A 12,123-nucleotide genomic window follows, 5' to 3' on the forward strand; every position below is an offset into this window, starting at 1 on the left:
TGTAATTCTAGAACTTTAGATGATAAGGCAGGAGGATCATTAGGCTAGCCTGAGCTACGTAGTGAGACCCTATCTAGAAAGTAGAGAACCCACAATAGATGGGGGAATTGAAAATCATATCTGTCAAGGGTCTAGCTAGCATCCATCTTATACAGAGAGCTCTTATAACTCAGTAACAAAACGATGAACAACTTGGCACTAGGAAGATGGCCCAGTGGGTAGCGGCATCAGCTGCAAAGCCTGACAACCTGAGTTCAGTCTCTAGAACCCAGGAAAAACAAGCACTGGAGCGCACACCTGCAGTTCAGCATGAGAGCTGAAGACAGGGTGATCCCCTGGAAGTTTGAGTGTTGTGTTTACAGCAGCTCAGCAGGATAAAGAGAGACAAGAGGAAGGTGAGAACCAACGCCCAAAAGCTGCCCACTGGCCACCACATGCTCATCTGGACACCCACACAACCACACAAACAGTACAACATCTCTCTAAAGATGAACAAGGGGGCTAAAATATGGGCAAAGGATTTAAAAAGATGCTTCTCAAACATCTTAAGCAACTGACCAACAAGCACATGAAATATTCAACACAACTAAGCATCAGGGAAGTGCAAATTTATAAGCACTTCATACACACTAGGATTCCAAGACTCCAAAGGACAGATAGTCACTGAAGGCAAGGATGTGGGGCCTTTGATCCCTCATATATTGCTAATAGGAGGATAAAATTGTACATCTTTGGAAAGTAGTTTAGCAATTCCTTTAGGAAGATAAACATAGAGGTACCAGAAATACCACTCTAATTCTGTTTCCTGAGAGAAATAAAAACAAAGTATGGTATATCCATATAAAGAGTAGTATTTGGTGCTGGAGAGATGGCTCAGCAGTTAAGAGCACTGACTGCTCTTCCTGAGGACCAGGGTTCAATTCCCAGCACCCACATGGCAGATCATAACTCTCTAAAATTCTAGTTCCAAGGGATCCAGCACCCTTACACAGACATACATGCAGGAAAACCAGCAATGCAAATAAAATAAAAATAAAGAATTGTTAAAAACAAAAAAATTAAAAACAAACAAAACAAAAAGAATAGTATTCAGCCCTGAAAAGAATGAAGTGCTGAGATGTACAGACTGTACCTTGAAACCATCATGCTAAGGGAAGGCATAGTCAGAAGGCCATATTTGTATGCATTCAGGCAAGCTTATATAGACTGAAAGAGTATTGAAGGTTTTGAGGGAATAGCAGGAGAGGGAGAATTGAACACGACAAGTATGGGATTTCTTTTTAGAGTAAGGAAGTGTTCTGGACTGAGATCATGGTGGTAGTCGGTCACCTTTGTGAACATACTAAGTCACTGGATTGTATTCTGTAAAAGGATGAAAGCAGCAGTAATTCCATCTCAATTAAAATAAAACTCATCTCACCCCAAGAAGAGGGAGTCTGTAGAATTTGATGGCTGAGAGAGATTTTCAGGGCGAGAATCTAAGAATAAGCTTTTCTTTTGAGGGTTGCTGGAGGGGGGATGCCAGTGCTCAGACTGGAGAGGTGCTAACAGGGGTCGTCTTGGAAGTGAAGACAGTAAGTTTGACTTAGAAAATACTGCTTTGTGCTTTTATGGGGAACTCTATTAGGAAATTCAGAGCTGGACATCATAAACAGAGATCAGAGCCCAGTAGTGGTGGTGAATGCCTTTGGTCCCAGCACTCCAGTGGCAGAGGCGGGCAGACCTCTGAATTCAAGGCCAGGATTTACACAGAGAAAACTCTGTCTTGAGGAGAGAGGTAGGAAAAAGGAGAGAAAGGGAGAAAAAGAGGGAGGGAGGGAGGGGAGAAGGGAAGGAGGGAAAGAGGGAGGGAGGAAGGTCAGAATAAACACAGGTATCATGGTGTACTCCTCCAATCCCAAAACCTGGGAGATAGAAACAAGAGGATCAGAAGTTCAAGGTCAGCTTCAGCTACAGAATGAGTTGGTGGCCAGCCTGGGCTATGTGACATCCTACCTTTAAAAGGAGAGAGGCCAATTGAGAGTGACAGAGACTGGAGTTAAGATATTCTGATTTCGGATGACTTAGTTATTAATCCCAGGGGTTATGCTAGCGCTTGGCCAAGGGCTCAGACCATGGAGGGTTTGCTTAAACCAAAAATTAGGTTGAAGGAAAGAAAAAGAATCTGTGCACCTGGAATCAGTATTAAATATTGAAACAGAAAAAGTCACCTTGTGCAGGGTGAGGACAGGAGAAGCCTGAACCCAAATCAGTTTACTCTTCTCCATTTCTCAGGCTGCAACCACTAATCTCTGCTTAGCTTTGCTTTGTACACAGCACCACAGTGCAAGCTACCAGAGAACACAGTGTCAGAGTCTCGTGTTCTCTTTAGAAAAGTAGTTTTACCAAACTCCAGGAAAGAAGGGTTACCTTGTTTCTACTGACAACATTTCAAACCCAGAAGGCAACTCAGAAATAGGATGCATCTCAGAGCCTCAGATGGACTTAAGGCTGTCCCAATTCTGTGTTTGCATTAGCACTGACTCTTGGTAGTTTTCTGCTGCCAGAAAGCTTGCAGAACACATGGTTTGAAGAAGACCAAGATTTTGAAAGGTTCTTGCACAATCCTGCCAAAAAGAATTTCCCTAAACCAATACAAAGTTCTTATTTTCAAAAGTTCCTCCAGAAAGTAGAGGCTGCCCTTGAACTTATGAAGAACATGCTTGGGGTCTTCTTGCTCCAGCCTTTCCCTACTGGGGTCACAGCTGTGTGCCGTCTACTTCAATTCGGAACTTCCAGAGTGCCTACCACTAGAGGTTTTATATTTTCCTTTTCATTTTTAAGTTATTTCTCTAATCATGTGTAAGAAATAGGTTCTGATTAGATATTATTCTCTTTTTACAAATGAGGAAATCAAGGCAGAAAGAGCCAGTCTTGAAAGGACAAATCAGGGTTGTCTGATTAGAGTCCTGGAGATGTGTATAGAGCCAGAGTCTATTCTCAGCGTCTCCTGTGGAAGGAGATTGTTGAATTGATGTTAGGCTTCATCATTTACTCAATGGGAAATATGCAAAATACTATTCTACTTCTGAATGTCTACAGAACACTTCCAAATTTATGAGACCATTTCATACCCATGGTCTTGTTTTTGCCTCCCTTAGATGCTGAAAGACACGCAGTATAAGTTTCATTATCAGTGTTGAACTAACAAAGCGAGAAAATCCAGAGAGCTGAAGCAATCTGCCCAAGTTCACATGGTTTCTAATCGGTGACACCATGAATTAACCCCCAGCATTGTGACTTCCCCTCCATATATGACATGCTACCTTTGAACTGTGTTGGAACTTCACTGTATTCTTTTTCTTTTAATATAGACTCAAACAAAGGACTTTTTATTTCCTTCCCCAACCGGGAAATAAAGGATTCCCTAGCAAGCATTTGTGCAACCCAGGGCAGTGGCACACCAGCTCAGAAATTAGATGTTTTTCCACTGGAGACACAGGTAATACATTCACTCTCCTGCTGAATAACTGATACTAATACTAATACTAATAATATAATGTTGTCTTTATTTATACATGTAAAAATGCATCCCTGTTTAACAGTTCGGAGCTGGTTATAAAATTCCTTCTCTTTATCAAGTGCCTCCATCTCCTGTTCTCTGACCTCTCACATTTTCTCCCTCCACCTTTTTTTTTAATTCAAAGTCTAACCTACCAAGGTGGCTTTCCCCAAAGCAGCCTCTTCTGTGTAACAGACAGAGAAAAGGGGTAGTGTGGCAAGGAGTAATATGCAATGAGAAATTAGAGATAATGCAAGATTTAGAAAAAATTAAAAATAACAGTTTTTCAGCGGGACAGTGGTCGCGCACCGGGAGGCAGAGGCAGGAGGATTGCTGAGTTCAGAGTAAGTTTCGGGACAGTCAAGGCTACTAGGAGAAATCCTGTATTGAAAGAAACAAAGAAACAACCCCCCAAGTTTTTGGAGGGGGATGAAAGGTGGTAGAAGTCATGTAATCATTTTATTAAAGATATCCTGTGTAAGCAAATATGACCTAAGAATATTATGACAAATATGACTGGTGGCTTCCCCCCCTTTTTTTTGATAATTTTGTAATTATCTGTCAGGCAGAGGGAGGATTAGTGAAGATGTGAATGGTCAGCTAAAGTGCAGCTTTAGCAGAGAAATAGTGAGGGCTTTTCAGTATGGGTGTGTTATAAAGCCTTCTGGTTCTAAAGGCAGTTAGAACTTGTTTCTTTGTTTTTAGAAATCCTACTTGGGTGCTAGGGAACTATCTCAGTTACCATTTCTTTCCTTTTTTTTTTTTATCTTGCTATTTTTTAAACTTTTTTAAAAAAAAGATTTATTTGTTATATACACTGTTACTGTCTTCAGACACACCAGAAGAGGGCATCAGATCTCATTACAGATGATTGTGAGTCACCAGGTGGTTGCTGGGATTTGAACTCAGGACCTCAGGAAAAACAATCTCTTAACCACTGAACCACCTATATATTTAAGAAAGCAGAGAGAATGTCTATTCCAATTTACAATTAATTAGTACTTCACAGTTAAAAACAAACAAAAATACCCTCTCATTAATCCTTAAAGAAGACAAAAAAGGAATTTAATAACTTACTATAATCCTAAAGTTTAGCATAAAGAAGTGTAAATTCTTCTTTTTCTTTTATTTATTTATTTTTTTTTTTTGCTACCTAATTGTATATGTGGGTGCCAGTATATGCTGGAATAGAACCCAAGACCTTGGGCATGCTAGTACAGATAGTACAACGGAGATATAGCCCTAGCCAAGATAGCAAATATTTTTTTTCTTTTTCTTTTTCCGTTTTTTCGGAGCTGGGGACCGAACCCAGGGCCTTGCGCTTGCTAGGCAAGCACTCTACCACTGAGCTAAATCCCCAACCCCGCAAATATATATATATATATATTTTTTTTATTAACTTGAGTATTTCTTATATACATTTCGAAAGTGTTATTCCCTTTCCGGTTTCCGGCAAACATCCCCTCCCCCCCCTTCCTTATGGGTGTTTCCTCCCAACCCTCCCCCCATTGCAGCCCTCCCCCCCACAGTCTAGTTCACTGGGGGTTCAGTCTTAGCAGGACCCAGGGCTTCCCCTTCCACTGGTGCTCTTACTAGGATATTCATTGCTACCTATGAGGTCAGAGTCCAGGGTCAGTCCATGTATAGTCTTTTAGGTAGTGGCTTAGTCCCTGGAAGCTCTGGTTGCTTGGCATTGTTGTACATATGGGGTCTCGAGCCCCTTCAAGCTCTTCCAGTTCTTTCTCTGATTCCTTCAACGGGGTCCTATTCTCAGTTCAGTGGTTTGCTGCTGGCATTCGCCTCTGTATTTGCTGTATTCTGGTTGTGTCTCTCAGGAGAGATCTACCTCCCATTCCTGTCGGCCTGCACTTCTTTGCTTCATCCATCTTGTCTAATTGGGTGGCTATATATGTATGGGCCACATGTGGGGCAGGCTCTGAATGGGTGTTCCTTCAGTCTCTGTTTTAATCTTTGCCTCTCTCTTCCCTGCCAAGTGTATTCTTTTTCCCCATTTAAAGAAGGAGTGAAGCATTCACATTTTGATCATCTGTCTTGAGTTTCATTTGTTCTAGGGATCTAGGGTAATTCAAGCATTTGGGCTAATAGCCACTTATCAATGAGTGCATACCATGTATGTCTTTCTGTGATTGGGTTAGCTCACTCAGAATGATATTTTCCAGTTCCAACCATTTGCCTACGAATTTCATAAACTCGTTGTTTTTGATAGCTGAGTAATATTCCATTGTGTAGATGTACCACATTTTCTGTATCCATTCCTCTGTTGAAGGGCATCTGGGTTCTTTCCAGCTTCTGGCTATTATAAATAAGGCTGCGATGAACATAGTGGAGCACGTGTCTTTTTTATATGTTGGGGCATCTTTTGGGTATATGCCCAAGAGAGGTATAGCTGGATCCTCAGGCAGTTCAATGTCCAATTTTCTGAGGAACCTCCAGACTGATTTCCAGAATGGTTGTACCAGTCTGCAATCCCACCAACAATGGAGGAGTGTTCCTCTTTCTCCACATCCTCGCCAGCATCTGCTGTCACCTGAGTTTTTGATTTAGCCATTCTCACTGGTGTGAGGTGAAATCTCAGGGTTGTTTTGATTTGCATTTCCTTATGACTAAAGATGTTGAATATTTCTTTAGGTGTTTCTCAGCCATTCGGCATTCCTCAGCTGTGAATTCTTTGTTTAGCTCTGAACCCCATTTTTTAATAGGGTTATTTGTTTCCCTGCGGTCTAACTTCTTGAGTTCTTTGTATATTTTGGATATAAGTCCTCTATCTGTTGTAGGATTGGTAAAGATCTTTTCCCAATCTGTTGGTTGCCGTTTTGTCCTAACCACAGTGTCCTTTGCTTTACAGAAGCTTTGCAGTTTTATGAGATCCCATTTGTCGATTCTTGATATTAGAGCGTACAACCCCGCAAATATTTTTAAGTTTTTTTAAAAGTACATATTAGATTGCTTTCTTTTTTGCTTCAGCTCTTGCCTTGTTATGCCTCAGATTAATTTACAGCTTCTTAAAGCTCCAACAGTTGCTCGGCACAATGGGCACAGAGCTGTAATCTCAGCACTGAGGAGGCAGAAGCAGGATTGTAGTCTATCCTGATTATACAGGGAGCTCCAGGCTTGCCAGGGCACTGTCACCCTGGGGAAAAGAAGAATGAACAAAAATTCTTTTTCGCTCCTGTAGCTAGTGCCCAACTATACCAGAAATATGAAATAAATAGAAAAGATAAAATTGGAAGACAGCGATGGGTGGAGAGATGGCTCAGCAGGTAAAGGATTTACTGGACAAGCTGAGGAGCTGGATTCGGATTCCTGTGTAAAAGCCACGAACAGTTGAGGTGGCACAGGTGGATCCCAGGGCTCACTGGCCAGCCAGACTAATGGAATAGATGAGCTCCAGGTTTAATGAGAGGCCCTGGCTCAAAAATTAAGGTTGCAGAGTAATAAAGGAAGATACCCAACATCAACCTTTGATCGGTAACTCATATGTGTACCCCCACACTCCCTCTCATCTCTCACTTCACACTAAAAATGAAAACGTAATCTTAACTAAATTGTATACAGACAAAATACAGCATTGCAGTGTTTGTGTTTTCAAGGTGTCTCCTTCCCAGCTCTAAAGCAACTCTGAAACCTCCTTGTGTTGTAACTGTTTTAAAATGGGCTCAGCCTTGGACCCCTGATGGAAGGTCTGTTTCCCTGCCTCCTGGGATACGTGTGCTTGGTAACAGGAAAAGACACTGAACACCCAGTCCAGGGAACTTGTGTCTGAACACTCACAGATGCCTTTTTTCCTAAAATTTCAAACTTTTTTTTAGATGCAGGAAGCAACAAGAAGGGAGACAAGTGACCTCCACCAGGAAGATGGTAAATATTTTGCTCACTGGGTATTCAGAGAGGTCTGGATGGGATAAGATTAACAAGATGACATGCAGCCCTGCACCTCTGGTCAGCTGATTCTTCTGTTTTCCCAGGGACTGGCTCAGAAGCTTTCAGAGCTGTGAGTCTCTTCTGCTTAAAGAGTGAATGTTTCACTTCAGATTCCTTTCTTATTTCTCTAATTTATTCTCTCCTCCTCTCTACCAGATTTTATTATACCTTGTGTACTTTTAGTATTATCCCCAAATTACAATATATTTAACTTATAATCTAAAAATTGTCAATAGCTTAATTTTTTCTTCTTTTACATTTTCTTTTAGAAATGTAATTTAAAGGCCATAAGGAACTTTTCTCCTTCTAGTTCCCCATCCCACAAAAGGTATTGCTCCTACAGACTTTTTTCTGCTTTCTTGAGTTGAGCCTAAGATTTCCTATGTGCTGCTCAAGTGCTCTAAGCTACATTCCCCAGTGAGTTCCTAATAGACTTCTAGTCTTCATATTTCTAAACCCCACAAGATTTTTTTAATACCATTTCCATTTAAATTTATCTTTGTTTTTATTTCTTTCTTTAGCTCAGGCACCCTAACCATTCTGAGACCCTTTCCTCAGCTTATGGTAGATAGATCCTTTGTGTGGCCTGTTGGTGAAGTCTGTTTTGTTTGTTGGTTTAATGTTTCCAGTTCACCATTATTCTTGAAGGGGATTTTGGGTGCAAGTAGTGTCCTACACTGGGGGATACTTCTTTCAGAGCAGCGCCATGATCCCAGTGTACCATTTCTTCTCTGGGTGCCATGATTCCAGTGTACCATTTCTTCTCTGGGTGATTTGAGAGGCTAGCTGGAGACTTTTTCCTCTTGGGTGCTTTCAGGACTTTGGTTTTATGCAGTTTCGCTGTGATGTCCACATTTTTGTTATTTGCCCTGTTTGTTGGTGTCTATTATGCTTCTCAAATTCATGAACTGAACTCATTGGTTCTAAAAAACATAACTATGGTTTGTACACTCTTCTTATTCTTTTAGAATTCTAATTAAACAAATATATCAAAAAGTTCGTTCTCTCTCTCTTTCTCCCCACCCCCACCAGAGGTGGTTTCAAGACAGAATCTTACTGTGTAGCTCTGGCTGTCCTGGAACTCACTCTGTAGATCAGACTGGCCTCAAACTCATAGAGATCCTCCTGCCTCTGCCTTTACGCTGGGAGTAAATGTGTGCTCCACTGTGCCCAGCTTCTTTTTCTCTTAATCTTTTATATTTTTCATCTTTTTTGTTTGTTTGCTTAACACTCTGAGTAATCCTTCTGGTCCACCTTCCTTTGTTGTTGTTGATTGAGTTTTGTTTTGTTTTGTTTTGTTTTTGGAGACAGCATTTCTTTGTGTAGTCCTGACTGTCCTGGAACTCACTCTGTAGTTCAGGCTGTTCTTGAACTCAGAGATCTACCCACCTCTCCCTTCTGAGTGCTGGCATTAAAGGCCTGTGCCATCACCAACATCACACAAAAAGCCCACCCTTCATTTTATTAACATTCTCTTAGCTATGTCTAATCCACTATTAAATCTGTGGGCTAAATTCTTAATTCCAAATATTTTTCTTCTCTGTTCTATATGTTTTATTTGGTCTGGGTCACCTTTTCTAAGGAAAATGTAAGTTTGTTTTATATTTCCTTAAACAGAAGGAACACAGGTGTCTTATAGCTATATGGTATATATTATAACATCAGACCTTTGTAGGTCTATATTTTTTTCTACTGTTTTTCATTCATGATAATACTTTGGTTTTTGTTTCTTTTGGGTGTTTGCTTGCTCTTATATTTGAATAATTATATGAACAATCTTATTAGTCTTATACGTGTTTGCCTTTTCCAGAACAAATTTTTATTTGCTTCTACCAAGTACCTAGAATACTATCAGTCTGGGGCGGCTTTAATCCCAGCACAAGTCATTATCAGAGAGGCCTTATTTCCACCTTATCTTTACCCTTAACACTGTATCTTACACACATTTTCTTCTTACAGTGTGTGTGTGTGTGCTCATGTGCATGAGCTATGGGATGCAGTTGTCATGTCTCACAGCTTGGGAAGAACCTGGACTTTTGTCCTTTTTACCCTAAAATAACTGGGTAAAGTGATTTCCTATACCTTTAACGTTTTTGTTTGTTTCCTAATCTGGGCCTAGAATGTCCTCACTATCTTCTTAGCTCTTTGTCTGATATATACCATCCCATATCTTTACATGGTTACAACAGAAAGATCGTCTAAAGTATCTAATTTGCCATTACTTTAAAAAACCAATTTATTGTGCCTAAGTTATTCTTGTTACCTAAATAAAGGTACTGTTCTGTGGCCTTTACCATGCTATGTATGTTGACTGTGGGTAAAATATTGCTGGTCTATAGGTCCTTAGGAATATCAGGGTTAGAGGAGTTAATGTGACTAACTCAGAAATAACATATCCTATTCCTAAGGTAGCCCTTCAAGCATAAGAAACTCTGAACGTATCAAGGAGCACAGAACCTGCTCCTTTCTCTGGTGTCCTACTTGCTAAACTGTGAGATGTATTGCATAGCAAATAGAGCTGAGATAAATGCTTTAGAATCAGGTTAGCACCTAGGCTGGGGATTTTCATACATTTTGCATTCCCTACTGTTTAACTGACTTAGGTATCAGTTCCCAGTGAGTGAACTAAAACCTCTGGGTGGAGTTTTGTTTTTTTTTTTTCCTTTTTCTTTTTTTCAGAGCTGGGGACTGAACCCAGGGCCTTGCACTTGCTAGGCAAGCGCTCTACCACTGAGCTAAATCCCCAACCCCTCTGGGTGGAGTTTTAAGGGTGAACGAAGGCAAGGACGCTATAAAATCATAGACCAACTATTGATTATAAACTGATTACACAAAGCCATGTCTCTTGTCATGTGGAAGTCCACCTACTTTTTATATAAAATTATCTAGAAGTCATGCGTGGTAACACGCATCTGTAATGGCAGCACTTGGGAAACGGAAGATGCAGGAAGGTTGTGAATTCCAGGCCAGTCTGAGGTACACAGGCAGACCTTGTTTCAAAAGACAAAAGGAAAAATAAAAGAGCAAAGCCAGTACATAGACAGGTCTGAAATTATTATTTAAGAGAGCACACTCTATTCTTCACATTCTATTCACATGAAGTTTGTCTCCAGAATGATACAGATCATTTGTTGTTTACAAAGCATCCCCCATGTCCTGTTGTCATCGTCCCTATGGAAGGCTTTCGATTGTGGCTAGAATAAGAACCTCCTCTTCCAATACCGTCTCCTGTCTGCTGAACAGAGAAGCCTGGTGGGGCCAAGATAAACTCTCATCCTGTTTTGTTTTGTTTTCCCTTGGTGAGGATTGGAACTCAGGCATTACTCGCCTCATCAGGGCACAGTCCGATCTCCAGAGAAGATGACAAGAGATGGATACCGAGTATCTTTTTTAGACACTAAGTCTTCAGGTTCTTCTCCAGTAAAGGACTTGATACCAAAACCTGATGCCTATCCGTGTACCCATGATGGCTCTTTGGGTAAACGTCTGGATGTGGGTGATTCTAACCAGATCCTTCCCTGCCAATTACCTTCTGGTGTTTGTCTGGACCATTATGATAACCATTATTCTCAAACTCTTTGCCTGCACGGAAGTCTTGTCAAAAGGCCTCAAAAAGGCAAGTACTATCGAGAGTACAGCACAAAGCCTTCCAATGATAAAAAGGCCGCTTCATCCCTTTCCTGTGGAGACCTGCTAACATCCCTGTCAAACCCTGACTGCAGCACAGGAAGGCCACTGAAGCTCAGCTCAGGTAATGGCTTCCTGCCAGTTTGCAAGTCTCTTTAAACTCCCATGGAATGTCAAGAAATCTGGAGGGTGTGGGTGTAACATAATGGGTAAGTCAGAGGAAAATAGAAGTATGAGTCTCACAAGTGCATGTTGTTTTAGTTAAGCAACATCTCATGACTTACTGCATCTAATTCTCTTGTCCCCATCACGAACCTCTGGTCTCCTCATAGATGATCATATGTGGATGTCCATATGCATGGGGTTGGGGGGAGATAACAAGAACGTCTCTCTAGGTGAATTTAGAATGAAAATTTACTCTTCAAAAACAAGTGGTTTCAGGGTAAATTATAGAGACTAGTCTTCAGCTATTAATTTATTTTAAAAAAAAAAACTCCTTGAACACCTATTATGTGCCAGATGCTATTCTAGTTCTGAGATAAAGTAAGCTCAAACTCAAATTCCACATATATTTGATCATAAAATTTAAATCTCTGCTTTTATGCTAACAAGATTAAATAGTAGGAGCTGGAGAGATGGCTCAGCAGTTAAGAGCACTGACTACTCTTCCAGAGGTCCTGAGTTCAACTCCCAGCAAACACATGGTGGCTCACAACCATCTGTTAATGGGATCTGATGCCCTTTTCTGGTGTGTCTGAAGAGAGTGACAGTGTACTCACATATATAAAATAATACATCTTTTAAAAAAAGATAAGATAGTAAGTTAACATAAATATGTCAGTTGATAATAAATGTTGGTAGCTTTGGCTAGAGAGAGCAGTGGAGGCAGTGCGTGGGTGACAGATTTTGACTATAAGAAAATTACCCTTTGATTTGCTGATGGCCTGGGAATAAAGTGTGGGAGAAAGAGACTCAGTGATTCCAGGGTTTCAACCTAAACTACTGGAAGAATG

General features: G+C 40.7%; 1 protein-coding gene across 1 annotated transcript in view; it reads left to right on the top strand.

The window, feature by feature from the left end:
• Positions 1–12,123, top strand: part of Lrrc36 (leucine rich repeat containing 36) — a 52,645-nt gene that overhangs the window by 27,358 nt on the left and 13,164 nt on the right. The window contains exons 6-8 of the mRNA XM_032887989.1: positions 3,354–3,481; positions 7,372–7,420; positions 10,788–11,234. Coding sequence (XP_032743880.1) covers positions 3,354–3,481; positions 7,372–7,420; positions 10,788–11,234 — 624 coding nt within the window. The remainder of the gene's footprint in view (positions 1–3,353; positions 3,482–7,371; positions 7,421–10,787; positions 11,235–12,123) is intronic.

The sequence above is a fragment of the Rattus rattus genome, chromosome 17 (assembly GCF_011064425.1).
Source record: "Rattus rattus isolate New Zealand chromosome 17, Rrattus_CSIRO_v1, whole genome shotgun sequence".
In the NCBI taxonomy this organism is placed as follows: Eukaryota; Metazoa; Chordata; class Mammalia; order Rodentia; family Muridae; genus Rattus; species Rattus rattus.